The 20,303-nt window shown below is 33.5% G+C and overlaps 2 protein-coding genes and 1 long non-coding RNA gene across 5 annotated transcripts in view; all 3 read right to left on the reverse strand.

The window, feature by feature from the left end:
• LOC130049243 (slit homolog 2 protein-like) overlaps nucleotides 1-20,303 on the reverse strand; it is a 126,702-nt gene that overhangs the window by 100,804 nt on the left and 5,595 nt on the right. The window contains exon 2 of the mRNA XM_056146617.1: nucleotides 18,136-18,207. Within this exon, the coding sequence (XP_056002592.1) occupies nucleotides 18,136-18,207 (72 nt within the window). The remainder of the gene's footprint in view (nucleotides 1-18,135; nucleotides 18,208-20,303) is intronic.
• LOC125666454 (uncharacterized) lies at nucleotides 2,520-4,717 on the reverse strand. Its single transcript, XR_008797734.1, has 3 exons — nucleotides 4,620-4,717; nucleotides 3,972-4,022; nucleotides 2,520-3,885 (listed from the first exon to the last, which is right to left on the reverse strand). It is a non-coding gene; the product is annotated as an uncharacterized LOC125666454 (long non-coding RNA).
• On the reverse strand, nucleotides 5,638-14,631 carry LOC130049242 (uncharacterized). 3 transcript variants are annotated; one of them, XM_056146613.1, is made up of 4 exons: nucleotides 14,475-14,631; nucleotides 6,357-6,449; nucleotides 5,819-6,000; nucleotides 5,638-5,715 (listed from the first exon to the last, which is right to left on the reverse strand). In XM_056146613.1, exons 1-4 carry the CDS (start codon nucleotides 14,499-14,501, stop codon nucleotides 5,667-5,669), a joined length of 351 nt encoding a protein of 116 aa, XP_056002588.1. In that variant the 5' UTR covers nucleotides 14,502-14,631; the 3' UTR covers nucleotides 5,638-5,666. The 3 variants fall into 3 exon arrangements, with proteins under 3 accessions (XP_056002588.1, XP_056002590.1, XP_056002591.1); XM_056146615.1 differs by having other exon boundaries at nucleotides 14,471-14,631; XM_056146616.1 differs by lacking the exon at nucleotides 14,475-14,631 and adding an exon at nucleotides 8,951-9,070.

The following is a 20,303-nucleotide window of genomic DNA, read 5'->3' on the forward strand; positions in this document are numbered from 1 at the left end:
ACTACCTGTTGTGACTGATGCGAATAAAGATTAATTTAATGTTTTTGGTCTCAATTCTACACAAATAAAAAGTAAAGTGCTCGTCATTTCTGAATTGGAGAAAATGCAGTTCGTTCATGGGCTGCCATACTGTTACGAAAGGAGACCAAATGTAAATTCTTAGAGAATTTGTATCAATTCAATGTACTGATTCTAAATCTGAATGAACATTCTTCCTGTGTATGTGCATACAAGCTGTGCTCTCCTGTAAACAAGAACTTGAGCTGAAAATGGCAGTCCCAATAAGAACACTAATTTGGATTTTTCTTAGAGGAAGTGCAGTTTTTGTGTGTGATTAAGGTGGATATTGTCTCAATATATCTAAATAAACTAATATCTGATGGGGGAAAAATTATGATACACCTTTGACAAAAATTAAGGCGATTATGCCTGTGTATCATGTGAAAATCCATTAATCGTCTTTATTTCAGTCACAACTTATTTTTTTGACAAACTATTACGTGGGAACAATGCGAATAACGGCTTATTTGGTAACCTTATTTGGTTACCTAATATCTATAAATTGTCATGTTGTAAGAAATCGAAACATATTTATGATATATTGAACAATAACACTCTGAACCAATCTGTAAAACAAAATGTAACACTCTATTTGGAGTTGAAGAAAGTGAATGGAGAACTATTTATAAGTAACCATTTAAGTTAACAAAAAATTCAAAATTTCAATGATTCTAATAAAGACTTATTAATATAATTTTGGCTACAAACACTTTAATGCATAAAATTAAGAGGAAGGATATAAAAAGCTGTACATTTTGTAAATTGGAAGAAGAAACATTGGAACACCTCTTCTGGGAATGTGTAAATGTTCAATCCTTTTTAGATACTTTGGAAACATATGTTGAAGAAAATACAAATCTTCAGTTATCTATTACAAAAAGAATTTTTTTTACTAGGATTTCTTGATTCAAACAATTATATTCAAAACACATTTGTTGTTAAAGTAGTACATATATACAATGAGGTATACAGAAAAGACATTAAACATATATAGTAGTTAGCGATATCTCATTTGAAAAAGAATTATGAGACCTTGAAATACATCTTCTATAAATATGGTGAAAAAAAACCCCCAAAATTTGATACAGCCTGGAATGGATGGAACTTTTCATTCAATTTAAACAGCCTTTTGATATAGCTACTCTCTCTCTCTCTCTCTCTCTCTCTCTCTCTCTCTCTCTCTCTCTCTCATTGTTGCATATGTCACTTGTGTTCATATTGCAGAATAGAAAAATTACAACCCCATTTAACACATTGAAAAAGCCAAGCCTTGCGGGTTTTTGTTGTTGTTGGTATACATGTGTTCTTTTACGTATTTTGAATGGTATTATGAGGTTTCCGGAAGAATTTACTCGTAAATCAATCCTTGACATTAAAAATGAGAAAAGTCCCCAAAAGTGTTATGTCTAACCCCGGGGTTAGGAAGTTTTGCAAATATAGATTTTTTTTGCAGGGAATGCAGTTCTTGTGTGTGTTTAAGGTGAATATTGACTCAGTATAGCAAGATAAACTGATTCTTTTGCGATACACTTTCGACAAAAATTAGAGCGATTATGTTTCCGCAGCATTTAAAATCGCCTCTCATCCAGTCGCAATTTGTTTTTTCGACAAAGTAGACCTCTTCGTAAATTTATGAGAGCGAAAAAGGGAGCGTAAAATAACGATTTTTCCTAATCTGTTTTAAGCATTTTTCTTTTTCATTTTTTTTTTTACTAACCATTGCGAACAATGAATTATTCTTTATTTGCATTTGCCCAAGATGGTAGTGCAAGCAGTCGCGATTTCTTTTTTCGACAAACTACCTGTTGCAACAAATGCGCATGCATAAAGAATAATTCACTGTTCGCAATGGTTACCCGTGGAAAATATGAGAAAAAATACTCATAACAGAGATTTAGGATGAATTGTCATTTTAGGCTCCCTTTTTCGCTCTCATATTTTTGAAGAGAGTTGCAATGAAACTTTTTTGAAAATATATCTTTAATAAAGGTACTGATCACAAATTTAAAAGAAATTAGGTCTTGTCTCCTTACAAGAGAGCATAGACTAGAACATGTATGTAGGTACCTGTATGTAGGTACCTATATATCTGGGTACCTGTATGTGAGTACCTGAATATAGTTACTATATCTGGGTACCAGTATGTGAGTACCTGTATGAGGGTACCTGTATACACCTGCCTATATCTGGATACCTGTATGTGGCTACCTGTATCTGGGTACTTGTTTGTATAAAACTTTATCTGGATACCTATATGTGGGTACTTGTTTATGGGTACCTGTATGTAGGTACTTGTATATAGCTACCTATATCTGGGTACCTGTATGTGGGTACTTCTATGTGGGTACCTGTTTGTAGGTACCTCTATGTGGGTACCTGTGTGTAGGTGCCTGTATGTGAGTACTTGTATATAGCTACCTATATGTGGGTACCTGTTTGTAGGAACTTCTATGTGGGTACCTATATGTGGGTATCGCTACTCTAAATGCTAACCCTAGGGTTAGACCATTTTGACTATGTGTCAAATTTTACAATTAATTTTTTTTTTTACATTCTTTTAGTCATAGTTATCTTTTTCAACAAAGTATCTGTTGCGACTAATGCGAATAAAGACTACTTTAATGTTTTCAGTCTCAATTCTGCTTAAATAAAAAAGTAAAGTGCTCATCATTTCTGAATTGGAGAAAATGCAGTTCGTTCATGGGCTGCCATACTGTTACGAAAGGAGAGGAAATGTAAACTCATACCCTGCAACATTAACTTCTCTGTCAGTAGCCTGCTTCTAACTTGTTTGTCAGTAGCCTGCTTCGACTTAAAATCTGGTCATATCTTGCAAATGGAATCTATATGTTGATGGATTTGTTATTATTTTTTTTACGAAACACAGTTTGCCGCAACTTTGTGGCACATTTCCGGCACTGTCTGCTCGAAATTAAGGGATCCTACATAAACTGTAGTTACAAAAACACAATAACAATTCAATTAATTTAATTTAAAAAACAATGACATAGCAAGTAATTTTTACCATATTCAAAAATACAAATTTAAAAAGTTGATTCAAGAACAGAAATGACCGGGTAGCTTTAAAATATGTTCAACAGCAGTAGAAAACATACTGGAAAATTACATATTAAATGTAGAATTTCTAAAAAAAAAAAATAACCAAAAAAAAAAAAAAACAAAAAACAAAAAAAAAAAAAAAAAAAAAACAGTAGCATTTTTAAAATGTCACATGTATATCGTCAATATTTTATAACATCAATAATGTACAGGGTCTGAACAATGTAAGTAAAAGCTGTGAGAGGAGTTGGTTACAAATAGTAAGTACCATGCTTAAGAAATGATGAAGTTCAACTACATCATGCACATGCAAATATTTCAAAGAATGTCTTATCACTTCCAAAAAGACACATGTACATCTACAATGCTTTCATAACAGCTGTACAAGGTCTGAAGGATGTCAAATAAATGCTGTAAGAGGAGTTGATTACAAAAATAGGTATCGTCTATTCAAGACATGCTTCAAAATGTAAAATAGGTACTCGTACTCTATCTCTCCCTCTCTCTCTCTCTCTCTCTCTCTCTCTCTCTCTCCATAAAACCCGGAGCGGATCGTTCCTTATGGTGCCCGGAGCCAAATCCCCCGGGAATCCTCTAGCCACCTCTCCCGGATTTCCTGCAGGTTGGTCAGAGCCAGGAATGACGCAGGGTCGTTCAGAACCTGTGCAGCCTTGTGCACCTGCTGGCAATGCTGCCTTGCATCCTTCTCTGGCCTGTTCTTCTCAAAGGAACACTGTCAGTCATAAAAGGCCTTCATGGGTTCACCTTAATATAAAAAACTACAGGTGAAGTAATCTGCAGTAGGATGTACAAAACCAGATTTGCAGATTTGATGTAATTGGAAATCTTACTGATCATCCAAGAAGGACCCTTTTCCTTTCTTGGAGTAGCGAACTGTGGCACTGAAATATGGATTATTACGTTGTTAAAATCAACCACTTTGAATAGTGCAGACATCAAACAGTGTATGCATTGCAAAGATCATGTACATAAGTACTTGTATGTGGGTACCTGTATGTAAGTACATGTATGTTGGTACATGCATGTGTGTACCTATTTGTGGGTGTGTGAGTAACTGTATTTGTTTACATTCCACCTCTGGTGTGTCCAGGGGTCCGTGTTTACCCAACTATCTATTTTGTATTGCTTGTAGGAGTTATGAGATTGATCACTGTTCGTTATCTTCACCTTACATGTACGTGGGTACTTGTATGTGGGTACCTGTATGTGGACACTTGTATGTGGGTACAAGTATATGGGTGCATGTATGTGGATCCCTGTAAGTGAGTACCTTTTGTGTGGGTACGTCTCAGTGAGTACCTGTATGTGTGTTTATGGAAAGTAGAATTAAGTATCTAATGTCTTCTTAGGGCGTTTTGTCACGTTCATCAGCTGAAACATGCCCATTCGAATTCGAATTAGGTGATAAATTCAATTTTTATGAGTAATGTTTAGCCTTAATAGCCACTACACTTTCGGGTTATGATATAGGTATATACCTGATCGTCCTCCTCCTCTCTATCTTCTTCCGCCTCCTCACCGTCATCCTCGAAAGAAGTGCCAGGTTTAGTTTTCGAAATCTGAAATAGGCCCTAATATTCTGTCTGGGTAGGATTTAGGTTATTTGTTCATATGTAGATATTTACCGGTTCCTTCTCCTTTTCGTCCTCCTCTACCTCCTCCTTATTATCTTCCACGTAATCTGGATCATAATCCCACTCGGCCTCCTCTATGGCTATGGCCCATTCTTCCGGGATTTCTTCCTCCCCTTCCTTATTCTCCACCTCCTGATCTTCAATCTGAAATAACCTACTATGTTTTAGAATATATGGTAAGGGTTAGGAGGCCTCCAGCCACACACCAGAGTCCCAACGTTGTCACCATTTTTTTTTTAAAATTATTGACTTGATTTTCATACAACCGCTGCCACCATTCTGTAACACTCACAGTTGCTCAACTAGCGTGATCAGGAGAGACAGTCTACCACAGCACCAGAAAAGCTATTTAGGCAGTATACGTATCCTCTTACATTACTACACATATATGAGATATTCATCAAAGTGTTTCAGAGAGCATTTAAGGAGAACATGGTATCCTTAATATTTACCGTTGTTTCCTCCCCCTCCTGCTCCAAAGGCTCCTTTATCCTCCCGGAATGCTCTTCCTCATCCTCCCGCTCCTTCTCTACTCTCATCTCCCCCTCTTCTGCTTGATCGTCCTGCAGCATCTGAAATAATTTTAATGGTTATTGAAGACGGGTATCTGTATGTAGGTACTAATAGTTCGGTACCTGTATGTGGGTACCTGTTTTAGGTACCTATATGTAGGTACCTCCATGTGGGTACCTATATGTCGGTACCTGTTTATAGGCAACTGTTTGAATGTAGGTGTATACCTGTACCATCTCCTGATCATCTTGCAAAACTGTCTCCTCCTGATCCTCCTTTACTCTATGTATCATTTTTCATTAGATAAGATAAATTTGTAAAGTGTTAAGTCTTTGTAATAGATATTTACCTCATCATCGCACCGTCTGAGCTTAATTCTCAAAGGTTTGAGTCCACTAAACTGTTTTTCAATGGGGATTCCCCTTCTCTGAAAAAAATAAGTTGATAAACAGACGTCAATCTCAAAACTCCTATAAGAAATTCAAATTAAAGAATTGAGCATGTGAAGGATAAAATGTTATCTTCCCTACCTTGACCCTTCTAATTCCCTTCGGCAATTGGGATGTGCCAATGCGATATGCTCCTCCCTGTCCTCCTGCCTGTCCTCCTCCTTGTACTCCTGCCTGTCCTCCCTGTCTTCCTGCCTGTACCCCTTCATGTCCTCCCTGTACTCCTCCCTGTCCTCCTGCCTCTTTTCCTCTCTAATGTTATCCTGCAACATGTGAAATAATTTCAATGGTTACTAAAGGTGGGTATCTGTATGTGGGCACCAGCATTTGGTGTGTGTAAGTATCTGTATGTGGGTACATGTATGCAGATACTAGTATTTGGGTACCTGTATGTGCGTGTCTGTTTTTAGGAACCTCTATGAAGGTAGCTGTATGTGGGTACCTGAGTGTGGGTACCTGTATGTAGGTACCTGTATGTGGGTATCTGTATCTGGGTACCTTGATGTGGGTACCAAATTGTAGGTACCTTTATATGTGCTTGCATGTCGGTGCATATATGAATATTCATCAAAGTATGTCAGAGATCATTTAAGGAGAACACCATATCCTTGATATTTACCTCTTCTCTAAACGCTGGCCAGAGTTCGGCCGTCCCACCTCCCTGAAGTCCTCTAACTGACTTTGAAACAGGTGTGTCTTGTTGGTCCGACATCTTTGAAATATAAAAGTATGATTAAATACTGATGTATATCTATCCATATGGATATATATATACATATCTACACATCCAATATTACATACCTAGCATTATATATGGGACACCAGTATCTTAGTACCTGCATGAAGGTACCTTTAAGTGGGTTACTTGTGGATACCTATCGTTGGATATCTGTATGTGGCTACCTGTGTATAGGTACTTTTTGTTGGTACCTGTTAGTGGGTACCAGTATTTAGGCACCTGTGTGTAAGTACCTATAAATAAATGGGCACCTTAATGTAGGTACCTGTACATGGGAACCTGTATGTAGATACCTGTATTTAAGTACCCGTTTGTGGGTATCTGTACTGCACGTTAAGATGTGATACTTTTCATGAATACAACAAATAAGTCTCAATGCTTTTCTTGGTTTCTTTATTTCGATTTCTAAAAGTGTCTCTTTGCCGTTCTTACTGGATATGTTGGTGTGTAATTGTCAAAATCATTTCCTTAATTCTCCTGGAGACTCCTTTAATTGATAGATTCTGGTTTATATAAAGTAAGTTTCATGAGTGTTAAGTTTAATTTTCTAATTTATCTTTTAAAATGTAAAACGTAACGTATTCTATATATGGTATTTTATCCTGTAATTCTAATTATTGCTCCCTTTTCCAAGTTAACAGTGGAAACAAAACAGTTTAATCTGATGCTTAAATTGATTGAGATTAAGGGGGGGGGGGTTGCTACACCAGAGAAATTGGTGATATGGATGAAATGTGCAGGATATGTGCAACAATAATTTGAAATTGAAACTTTCAAATTTGCTTTATTTATTCAAAAAACTCAGGTTTAGTTCAAAGCAATCTGCGAAAAATTTAAAACCCCTGCTGGAATTCAACACATGATCTACAGTACAGTAGTTGACGTGCTAACCTACTCACTGAAATACTCATATTATTTTAGAAATGAATAGACAAATATTGCTGATATCTATATTTTCATTCATGTTTTAAAATGAAGTCAGTCATAATGACGATGTAGAGTACCTCCTTCATTCCAAAATTAAATGGTTTTAAATTTCATTTCACAGAATTCCACTATTCTGCAAGATCATGAGATAATATTTCCCAGTTTTCTTATCAATGTCATTTGCATGAAAATTTCTGATAATTACTTCTTAATGTCACTTCCTTTTAACTTGCATCCCCTTAGATAACATAAAACTTATTTCTTTAAGTCACAATAAACATGGTTTAACATGCAGATTAGGTCTATAAACAATTGTTAATGATTTAAGAAATTATAGCTATCAATTTAAAATGATGTGATGCATGTGATAATTGCTTGAAAGGAGTTTTAAATTAATTTTACAAATGCCACTGATTCTAATAAGGTACAATGATCTCCAAGATAGACCAACCTACATGTACATATCCCCAGTATCGGACTAATTATAAATCTCTTTTGTTTACCGAGGTACTGAGTATAGACTGATAGCTGAATTTTTAATGCTTATCAATATATCTATTTCATCATGAATATATTTACAGGTTGCAGTAATTTTATCCGTGATAAAAACAATTATAATCAGTGCTCTCTTTAATACTTTTTGATAATGCCTAACAAAGACTTGTAAACTCTGCAAATTCACCGACCAGAATACAGTAAAATTTGGACAAAATAACAAAGTAATAAAAACAACATAGAGACTTGAGCAAGTCTACATGGAGGTTTCAAGTTATAGTTCCTGCAATCATGTTACCAGTTGTGCTTTACATCGCATGGCAGTTCTTGCATGTTTTCCCAGAACTTGACATCACAACATTCAAACGTCTTATATATTTCCATTTACAAAACACTGCAAGATGTGTCTTGTTTCTTTTGAAGATATTTTTTTCTGACTCTGCCACCTTTACCCCTACAAGCTAGGTGACACAAAATATTGTAACTATTTCTTTTCTTTACGGATTTAGAGTACTATGAAATATGAATGAAGTAGGTGATTACAATTTTAAAATTGATTACACAATGAAAGCTAACTTTGAAATAATAGTAGTAACCTTGTGACAATTCTTTTTAATGTAAGAGATGAGGAAATATCTTATATATAACTCATGCAGTGAGTATGAATTTCCTAGTAAAGGAGTTTACTTAAATAAAAACCGTATTTCAGGTGGATTACAAATTTTTTTCAATTACAAATTTCAATCTATTTTCATATCAACTGTTGAAAATAAACTACATTCAGTCTCAACAGCTGGTTAAAGTTCTTGTTAAGTAATCTAAACCAGGATTTGAACCTAGATATACCATAAAAGATTATGGTTGCTTTACCTTAAGCTACCTGGCTTTGAAACTGAGAAGAACCTTCACCACTACCATGTTTAGACTTTAATAGTCAAGCAAAACAAATTCCATTGATGTTGTCAATACTTTAAGTAGATTTTGTCTATCGTAAAACAGAAAAAAGATTATTTCGATTATAATGAGCATTAGAATATGACATTTATACGAACGATTTCCTTCAGTAGAATACAAAATTTGTCAAAGTGTTAATTTTGCTATTGTTTTTTCCCGTAGGTCAAAGAGGAGGTAGCTTCACCAAGGTCACGGAGTACAAGCTGTGGAATGTAAACAAAGCGAAAAGAGGGAACAAAGCAAAAGACAATAAATCGAATTTTCAAAAAAGATTCGATATTACTTTAAGACATGGTATTGCAAATCAGTGTAAGAGATGACGAAATATCTAACATATAACTCATGCGGTGTCATATTCTTGCTATAGTACATGATTGGGATGAAAATAATTTGAAAATTATCTATTAATTAAATACTTGTTTAAGATAAACGGACGATGATTAAACAACAAAGAAGCAATATTTTAATTCACAACTAGAACATTGCAATATCTACGTTTTTAATGATATTTCAAGAAGGTCAATAAATAATGCGTGTCTAAAAATAAGTTGTTTCTTTAAAATGTTAAGTGTATACATAATCATAATTATTTAAGATGTATATTGACCACAAATATTGCTGGAAACACATAAAACGAATGAAACATGAAACTGTAACAGACTTCACAGCAATGACAGCTAGGCAAATTTTTGAAACCATCATGTGCCGATCATCTTATCAGTAAAGTTATCAGGATTGCATGGAGGCTAACATCCACTAATTACAGTTAGAGTTAGACAGATATGATGTGCAATATGATTGCTAAAAGAAAGATAAAGTTTATTAATTCTAAAAGACGATTAGCTAAAGAGAATTTCCATTGTTTTTGTATGGATGTCAAACTATTTCAACAGCATAAACGTTGGAATATCCATAGATATCATTTTGATAACAAATTAATAATTGATACTTACACGTATTCAAAAAGACTAAAGGATAGTTTAATAAGGAATATCTAAATATTACGTTGATGTTGTCAATACTTTATGTAGATTATGTATATCGTAAAACAGAAAAAAAGATTATTTTGATTATGATGAGCATTAGAATATGACATTCATACGAACGATTTCCTTCATTAGAATACAAAATTTGTCAAGTATTAATTTTGCTATTGTTTTTTCCCGTAGGCCAAAGAGGAGGTAACTTCACCAAGGTCACGGAGTACAAGCTGTGGAATGTAAACAAAGAGAAAAGAGTGAACGAAGCAAAAGACAATAAACCGAATTTTCAAAAAAGATTCGATATTACTTTAAGACATGGTATTGCAAATCAATGTAAGAGATGACGAAATATCTAATAAATAACTCATGCGGTGTCATATTCTTGCTATAGTACATGATTGGGATGAAAATAATTTGAAAATTATCTATTAATTAAATGCTTGTTTAAGATAAACGGACGATGATTAAACAACAAAGAAGCAATATTTTAATTCACATCTAGAACATTGCAATATCTACGTTTTTAATGATATTTCAAGAAGGTCAATAAATATAATGCGTGTCTAAAAACAAGTTGTTTCTTTAAAATGTTAAGTGTATGCATAATCATAATTATTTAAGATGTATATTGATCACAAAAATTGCTGGAAACACATAAAACGAATGAAACATGAAGCTGTAACAGACTTCACAGCAATGACAGCTAGGCAAATTTTTGAAACCATCAAGTGCCGATCATCTTACCAGTAAAGTTATCAGGATTGCATGGAGGCTAACATCGACTAATTACAGTTAGACTTAGACAGATATAATGTGCAATATGATTGCTAAGAGAAAGATAAAGTTTATTAATTCTAAAAGACAATTAGCTAAAAAGAATTCCCATTGTTTTTGTATGGATGTCAAACTATTTCAACAGCATAAACGTTGGAATATCCATAGATATCATTTTGATAACAAATTAATAATTGATACTTACACGTATTCAAAAAGACTAAAGGATAGTTTAATAAGGAATATCTAAATATTACATTGATGTTGTCAATACTTTATGTAGATTATGTCTATCGTAAAACAGAAAAAAGATTAATTTGATTATGATGAGCATTAGAATATGACATTCATACGAACGATTTCCTTCATTAGAATACAAAATTTGTCAAGTGTTAATTTTGCTATTGTTTTTTCCCGTAGGCCAAAGAGGAGGTAACTTCACCAAGGTCACGGAGTACAAGCTGTGGAATGTAAACAAAGAGAAAAGAGTGAACGAAGCAAAAGACAATAAACCGAATTTTCAAAAAAGATTCGATATTACTTTAAGACAAGGTATTGTAAATCAATGTAAGAGATGACGAAATATCTAATATATAACTCATGTGGTGTCATATTCTTGCTATAGTACATGATTGGGATGAAAATAATTTGAAAATTATCTATTAATTAAATGCTTGTTTAAGATAAACGGACGATGATTAAGCAACAAAGAAGCAATATTTTAATTCACACCTAGAACATTGCAATATCTACGATTTTAATGATATTTCAAGAAGGTCAATAAATAATGTGGTGTCTAAAAACAAGTTGTTTCTTTAAAATGTTAAGTGTATGCATAATCATAATTATTTAAGATGTATATTGATCACAGATATTGCTGGAAACACATAAAACGAATGAAACATAAAACTGTAACAGACTTCACAGCAATGACAGCTAGGCAAATTTTTGAAACCATCATGTGCCGATCATCTTATCAGTAAAGTTATCAGGATTGCATGGAGGCTAACATCCACTAATTACAGTTAGACTTAGACAGATATGATGTGCAATATGATTGCTAAAAGAAAGATAAAGTTTATTAATTCTAAAAGACAATTAGCTAAAAAGAATTCCCATTTTTTTGTATGGATGTCAAACTATTTCAACAGCATAAAAGTTGGAATATCCATAGATATCATTTTGATAACAAATTAATAATTGATACTTACACGTATTCAAAAAGACTAAAGGATAGTTTAATAACGAATATCTAAATATTACAATGATGTTGTCAATACTTTATGTAGATTATGTCTATCGTAAAACATAAAAAATTTTTTTTTGGATTATGATGAGCATTAGAATATGACATTCATACGAACGATTTCCTTCATTAGAATACAAAATTTGTCAAGTATTAATTTTGCTATTGTTTTTTCCCGTAGGCCAAAGAGGAGGTAACTTCACCAAGGTCACGGAGTACAAGCTGTGGAATGTAAACAAAGAGAAAAGAGTGAACGAAGCAAAAGACAATAAACCGAATTTTCAAAAAAAGATTCGATATTACTTTAAGACATGGTATTGCAAATCAATGTAAGAGATGACGAAATATCTAACATATAACTCATGCGGTGTCATATTCTTGCTATACTACATGATTGGGATGAAAATAATTTGAAAATTATCTATTAATTAAATGCTTGTTTAAGATAAACGGACGATGATTAAACAACAAAGAAGCAATATTTTAATTCACACCTAGAACATTGCAATATCTACGATTTTAATGATATTTCAAGAAGGTCAATAAATAATGTGTGTCTAAAAACAAGTTGTTTCTTTAAAATGTTAAGTGTATGCATAATCATAATTATTTAAGATGTATATTGACCACAAATATTGCTGGAAACACATAAAACGGATGAAACATAAAGCTGTAACAGACTTCACAGCAATGACAGCTAGGCAAATTTTTGAAACCATCAAGTGCCGATCATCTTATCAGTAAAGTTATCAGGATTCATTGGAGGCTAACATCGACTAATTACAGTTAGACTTAAACAGATATGATGTGCAATATGATTGCTAAGAGAAAGACAAAGCTTATTAATTCTAAAAGACACTTAGTTAAAAAGAATTCCCATTTTTTGCATGGATGTCAAACTATATATTTCAACAGCATAAACTTTAGTTCGCTTTTTCTTAACCGCTGAAATTAAATTGGAATTTCCATAGATATCATTTTGAAAACAAATTAATAATTGATATAAATTACACGTATTCAAAAAGACTAAAGGATAGTTTGATAACGAATATCTAAAAATTTTATCTTAATGTACAATGTATTTCCAAGTAAAATTGCTTGCTTAGATAAAAACCGTATTTCAGGTGGATGACAAAATTATTTCAATTATAAATTCCAATCTATTACAAATTTCAATCTATTTTGATATCAATTGTTGAAAATAAATTGCACTCAGTCTCAACAGCTGGTTAAAGTTCTTGTTAAGTAATCCAGACCAGGATTTGAACCTAGATATACCATAAAAGATTATGGTTGCTTTACCTTAAGCTACCTGGATTTGAAACTGAGAAGAACCTTCACCACTGCCATGTTTTGATTTTAACAGTCAAGCAAAATAGATTTCATTGATGTTGTCAATACTTTAAGGAAATTATGTCTATCGTAAAACAGAAAAAAGATCAGTTTGATTATAATGAGCATTAGAATATGACATTTACACGAAATCATTCGTTCATTTGACTACAAAATCAATCTAAATTACACTGTTTACGTTTTGTCATTGAACTGAAAAAATGCGGTAGGTCAAAGAGGAGGTAACTTCACCGAGGTCACGGAGTACAAGCTGTGGAATGTAAACAAAGAGAAAAGAGTGAACGAAGCAAAAGACAATAAATCGAATTTAAAAAAAAACATTTCGATATTACTTTAAGACAAGGTATTGTAAGTTAATGTAAGAGATGAGGAAATATCTAATATATAACTCATGCAGTGTCATAATATTGCTATAGTACATAATAAGGATACAAATCATTCGTTGAAAATTATCTATTTAATGCTTGTTTAAGATAGACGGGCGATGAGTAAGCACTGAAGAAGCAATATTTTGATTCACACGTAGAACATTATGTGTGTGTATTTTATGTATATATTTTATATTATATTATCTATTTTTCTATTCTCTCATTTATCTGTCTGTGAATATGTTTTATACAGGACCACAATGTAAATTAGCCATTTGTACTAATTGTGCTATCCTGTCTAAATAAAAGAATTTATTATTATTATAACATTGCAATATACAGGGAGGTCAATCAGTAATACATACATGTGCTTCTATGCATCACTGATAACTTTACTGATAAGATCGGCACATGATGGTTTGAAAAATGTGCCTAGATGTCATTGCTGTGAAGTATGTTACAGCTTCAAGTTTCATTCGTTTTATCTGTTTCCAGCAATATTTGTGGTCAATGTACATCTTAAACAATTAGGATTAGAAGTTGTTGGGAATTCATGTAAAATCTCATTCATTTGACTGTCCAGTTAATTTTCAACAGTTACGGAAAGCAGATTACAGTTGAACATTACCGTAAAACATGTTGACATTCATACAAAAATGGTTTTCTAATTAGCTAAATGTATTTTAGAATTAATAAAACCCTATCTTCAGAAAAATTGAAACATTTCCTTTTTATATCATTTGTTTAGCTGTAACATTTTGGGAAACATAAAGGTATATTGGATGTTTGTATCTTTTAAAACACTCTCGGCTTGAATTTCTGTAAATATCATTAATGTAAATTATAGCATGATTCTACAAAGTTCCGTCCATAGAAATCATAATGTATACATACTCACATGCTGTCGTTCTGTAATCTGACACATCTAGAACTGTGGAATATAAATCCGTCGATCGAAATCATATCTCATAGATCACAAGTTCTTATATACATCTTTCAAACATGTCCTGTTAAATTCGAAATTGCTAAAAACCAGACCAAGGCTAACTTTTCAGTCGCCATTACTTTCCCTCTCTGAATATTTAGTGGGTCAGGCATGCGTCGTAGTCTCGAATTATATATATAAACAAAACGGCTAAAATTGAGCATTCATTTTTCGAAAATCGGTGATATCTTTTTTAAAGTACATATATATCGAGGAAAAAATAAGAATGATGGAAGCAATATTACCTAATCAGTATCTTCTTAACCTTTTTGTCGGCATATATATTCCATTTAAGAAAGAATACCCCAAAAAACCGACGTTTGCCACTAACTGTCGTTGCAGACGAAAATCATCGAGCGATCATATATATGTGAAAATAGGGTGCCCTCAAAAACCAGTCTGTTTCTAAATCATACTTCATCAAAATAAAACTTTAAAACTTGAATTTAACTCTGAAAAGGAAGCTTTTTATCATGATATATAACAATCTTAACTAAATGAACGATTCACAGCGTTATAGCGATTTAAAAACCAGGTGTGGACATAATGGCAATCGATTTTATGCCACTATGTTTTGTTTGCCACTAAGTGACATTTCAGACGGTATTATTTGCCATCATGTGATACGATTCGTCTATATATATATATATATATATATATATATATACAAAGCACTAAAATGACCAACGACACGAACAACGAGATTGTCAGGACAAACGAAAACAATTACATAATGTTGTCAGTATCAACAGAGCATAATAACAAAAACTACATATAAATGCATCTAGCACTACAACTACACTAATCTACAAACGTATTTACAACGCAGACTACATGTTTTTGGTCTTTAGGCTTGCCAATCAATGTTAAAAGTGGAGCGAATTAGGACATGCCTTATTCGTCCAAAGAGCTGATCCAAAATGTCCGAAAAGAAAAACAATAAACTTAATTAATCTCAAGTGGAACGAGTTAACCCAATTACGTAGACAAATAGTAGAGCTAACTCGTACCCAGAGAGATTATATTTTAACCATGCATAATTTATAAAAGATAATAGTAAGTAACAAATACAAAAAACTAAATAAATAATAAATAAATAAATAAATGAAAAAAAGCTAAGTAAACGAAGTAAGAGATGAACAAAGTTTGAGAGAAAGATAATGTAAACAACAAGTTTGAATAAGTTAACAAAATGGACCAACTCCAAACAAAAACAAAGAATAGGCAGCCCAGGAAATTGAATCAACATCAGACATTCCCGTACTGATCATGTCTAGGGTAGATGTGTAAGAAAAACATAGAATCACGGAAACTGATAAATGGGTTTTACATGTAAGCAATCGGTTATGAAGTTCAAAAAAAAAATTAAAAGGTGGACTGATTGTAAACAGAATTGAAAAGAGAAAAAAAACATGTGTTAAAAAATGGTCATAGTACCACTGTTAGGGACATGATCAGACGAGTAGGTCTAGATGAAGCTTAAAATCTAGTAAGGGTTTAGCCCGTATTCATCCTGGTGAAGTCAGTAGGTTTGTTGATACCATGCGGTTCAAATGACTTCAACCTGTGCATCCAGAATTTTTCCTTCTGCTTTCTTTCGGTATCTGCCCAACTAGGGTCATGATCAATAACCACTACTGTCATGTCCTCCCATCGGTGGTTATTGCCATTAAAATGTGTTGCTACTGGCAAATCTTTTTTGGTTCTGATGGAGGACGGGTCGCAGTTAGAAAATATTCGGAAACTTTTCCTGCAAAACCAATAACTGCATCTATCTCATCAGTTGCGATGTCTGCCAGAAGCAGTACATAGGAGAAACAACAGACCTTCGCAGACGGGTCAACAACCACCGGTCCTCCATCAGAACCAAAAACGATTTCTTTACTATGAAAGGTGAAGATAACGAACAGTGATCAATCTATGCTATCAATACTATACCTATACTATAAACTGCAGCTGATTTCTTGCTAAACAATAAGACTGTGTTCGTGTACAGTATACACATACTGATTCTGTTTTGTATGTACTTTGGTTTATTTTTACTTATTATAGACTAGCATGATATCTGTTTACGATATTGTATGATTTAGTTTGATTATCATCCTTCGTGGCATAAACTACACATTGCGATTTATTATCTGTATTACATTGACTGTAGTCATCAATTCTGTTTACTATAGAGTACTATTGATTCTATTTAATACTATTGATTCTGTTTACTATGGACTGCTATTGATTCTGTTTACTATATACTGGTATTGATTCTGTTTACTATATACTGCTATTGATTCTGTTTACTATATATTACACTTGATTTTGTTTACTATTGACTACAATTGTTTTTTGTTTACTATAGACTACAATTGATTCTGTTTACTTTAGACTACCATTGAATCTGTTTTCTATAAACTTTTTTATTATGTTTAATACAGAATGCAATTGATTATGTTTACTATAGACTACAGCAGATTATGTTTACTATAGACTACTATTTTATCATGTTTACGATAGACTACTATTGAATCTGTTTTCTATGATTTTTTTTATTATGTTTAATATAGAATACAATTGATTCTGTTTAATATTGATTACATATACCTTAATTTACATATAATTCTAAACACTAGAGATAACATTGATATGGTTTTCTTTATTTTAATCAACTTGAAAAGGTTTTGTTCACTATTTAGTAGAATATGTTTTGATAACCTAGTGGATCAAGTAGATTTTATGCTATGTTATACGATATTTACTTAAATTGATGCAGGTTATTGTTTGTCATCTGCAAAGGGGATTAAGTAAAGTGTTCGGTTCTATTCCAAAACATAGGTCTAACATGATTCATTCCTTACAGTTCAATGCAAAAATAACATTGCCTTACAGTTCAATACAAAAATAACTACACTGTACAACATGAAGTTATGTAGCTCTTTAATCGAATTTTCAATTTGTATACAAATTCCAAACAACCAGAGAAATGTAAGCACCCACACGATAGCACAAAATTGACGGGTTGATTTTGGAGTCATACCCAACGAACTAGACTGGAAAATAAACAGCATTAAAAATTCTATGACAAAATAATAATACAGTATATCTTATGAAAACCTCGATCTGTAATTTATACTCAAAAATGCGAACGGAACTAAAGGTAAAAACAATAAATAATCTTGCATGCATTTGTTAGACGCTGAAATATATCATTTCATAAATGTCAATACGAATTGTTGTATTACGAATCTATTTTTAGTAACGATCTAGTTCGTCAAATGCTGTCTGACGTGTTTTATACCGATTGTTAGGCCGTTCTTGGCCCACTGATCTCGACTACGGATACCTCCGTTTATCTGATCCGGATATAGGGGTCACGGCGGGTGTGACCGGTCGATAGGGGATGCTTACACCTCCGAAACACGTGATCCCGCCTTTGGTGTGTCTAAGGATCCGTGTTTGCCCAACTATCTATTTTGTATTGCTTATAGGAATTATGAGATTGATCACCGTTCGTTCTTTTCACCTTTTCAGTTATATTCAGTTTGTTTCGTTTTCAAATTTACAAGAAAGGTATACTTACAGCCATTGTAAATTTACTAGACTGAGGAATGCTGTCTGTGGTATTTCTCTTATTTGACTGCCGTTTAGGAACCTGAAAGAAAAATAAATGTATACAGTTAGTGGCAAATTTATTTCCGATATAACACTGATGTAGCAAAAAAAATGCGATCATTGTTTTTAAAAAGAAATTGTTTTCGACAACGAGTATTTCGATTCATAACTAATACTTCATTACTTCTTCACAATACGAGGTTAAAAAGCATGGCGCCATTGTTTTGCAAGCACGTTGAAGATAATATTCTGATTAGAATTTAGAGAGGTACCATCACACGATACAATAAATGAAACTATTTGATATAGCAAATTCTAATCTTCACTCTTTACTATTTTTGGTATAAAAGACACTAATAGTGAGAGCGGTTTACTCTAACATCAACACTATAGTATGGTGAACCTGATTTCCTGAACCACGCTACATATACATATCTATGAGTGTTGGAATGCGATTTTAGCCAAGGTGGCGAAAATATTAGAGGTTTTTTAGGTAAGCTAGACTTTCGGTTTTTACATTAAGAGTACCTCATGATTCAAGATATGTAAATGAAATATCTTCCTCACATGTTTCCTTATCAGTCATTAGTATTCACCATAATAAACAAAGTTAGCTACATGAGACAGAAAGAGGTGAAAATAATCAATTGTTGACATGAAAAAAAAAATAGTTGTTCATCATAAACTGAAAAGGTATATTTGCCTTATAAAGTCTGGTTTTAAGAAATGTATATTTTTCTCTCCGGATTAATCACTAGAATTAAAAGTTGCCTCGAAATTAATTACTTCAATGAATTTGTATCGTTTCTAGGTTCGAATATTCGGTTGTAAAGTGTAAAACGTTTGTTTGGATACTATTCGTTAAGGAATGCTTGAAGCTGGAATGGCATAAAATATCGTAGCAAGACAGTTTGGAGTTCATTGGAACACCATCCAGTCATTAAGGAGACATTTCCAACAATCTGATAACACTCGGGATCGACCACGTTCTAGGCGTCCTCGTGTGACGTTGCGTCGACAGGACAACCACAATAGACTTGTTCGCCTGATAAATCGCTTCCAGACAGCAAGTTTGACTGCTCGGAACATTCCTGGACTTTGACCAATCAGTCCAAGAACTGTGCGTAATCGTCTACACGAGCCCAACATCAGACCAAGACGTCCAGCGGTGCGCCCAACTGCGATTCAGAATACAGGACTGGGCCAATATTCTGTTCATTGATGAATCCAGATTTCATTTGGATAGCAATTATGGCCGTTGTAGCGTTATCGTCGCGTTGGGGAGCTGTACCAGGACGCTTGTGTTGTGCAACATCGACAATTCGGTGGAGGTGGCGTTATGGTGTGGGGTGGAATAGCAGCACACGGAAGGACCCCTCTACAAATTGTCAATGGAAATCTCACCGGCGTACGCTATCGAGACGAAATTATTCAGCGCCATGTGATACCCTTCATACAGGGACAGCAAAGTCACACCACTCTGCAGCAAGACAACGTAAGGCCATGCATGTTGCACGTTTAGTCAGGGCTATTTTTTTCAACAGAATGTCGATGTCTTGGCTTGGCCAGCTGTTTCCCCCGATTTATCGCCGATCGATCGCGTCTGGAATTAAATGGAACGGCGTCTACGCCGTTTACCAAATCAGCCAGTGACATTCGTTGATTTGGGCCAGGCTTTAACAAACATCTGGAGCAACATCACTCAAAAATTTCTGAACACTTTAATGGCATCAATGAGGCGCCGTTGTCAAACATGCGTGAATGCAAATAGTGGTCACACGCGATATTAACTTTATTAATTCAAATTCGAATACCAGTGTCTTTCGAGTGTGCTGAAATTGACGTTATTTGACGTTAACATTGATGGATTATGAAATGTTGAAACGAATACATTTGTTAAGAGTATTACAAAAATTAAAATATGTCCATTGTTATTTTTTGGGTTTTTTTCATATATCAAATAATGCACAGTTTCTTTTTTCCCCTAGTATATAAACAAATGATTTTAATGGGGCTTGTTTCACTTCAAACACCATTTATAAATCTACTCTGCATGGCACGATAATTTTTGTATTACTTTTTTTTTCAGAACGTGACCATCTTTTTTGTGTATCTATGTCGAATGTTAGCACTCAA

This window comes from Ostrea edulis, chromosome 8 (assembly GCF_947568905.1).
Source record: "Ostrea edulis chromosome 8, xbOstEdul1.1, whole genome shotgun sequence".
In the NCBI taxonomy this organism is placed as follows: Eukaryota; Metazoa; Mollusca; class Bivalvia; order Ostreida; family Ostreidae; genus Ostrea; species Ostrea edulis.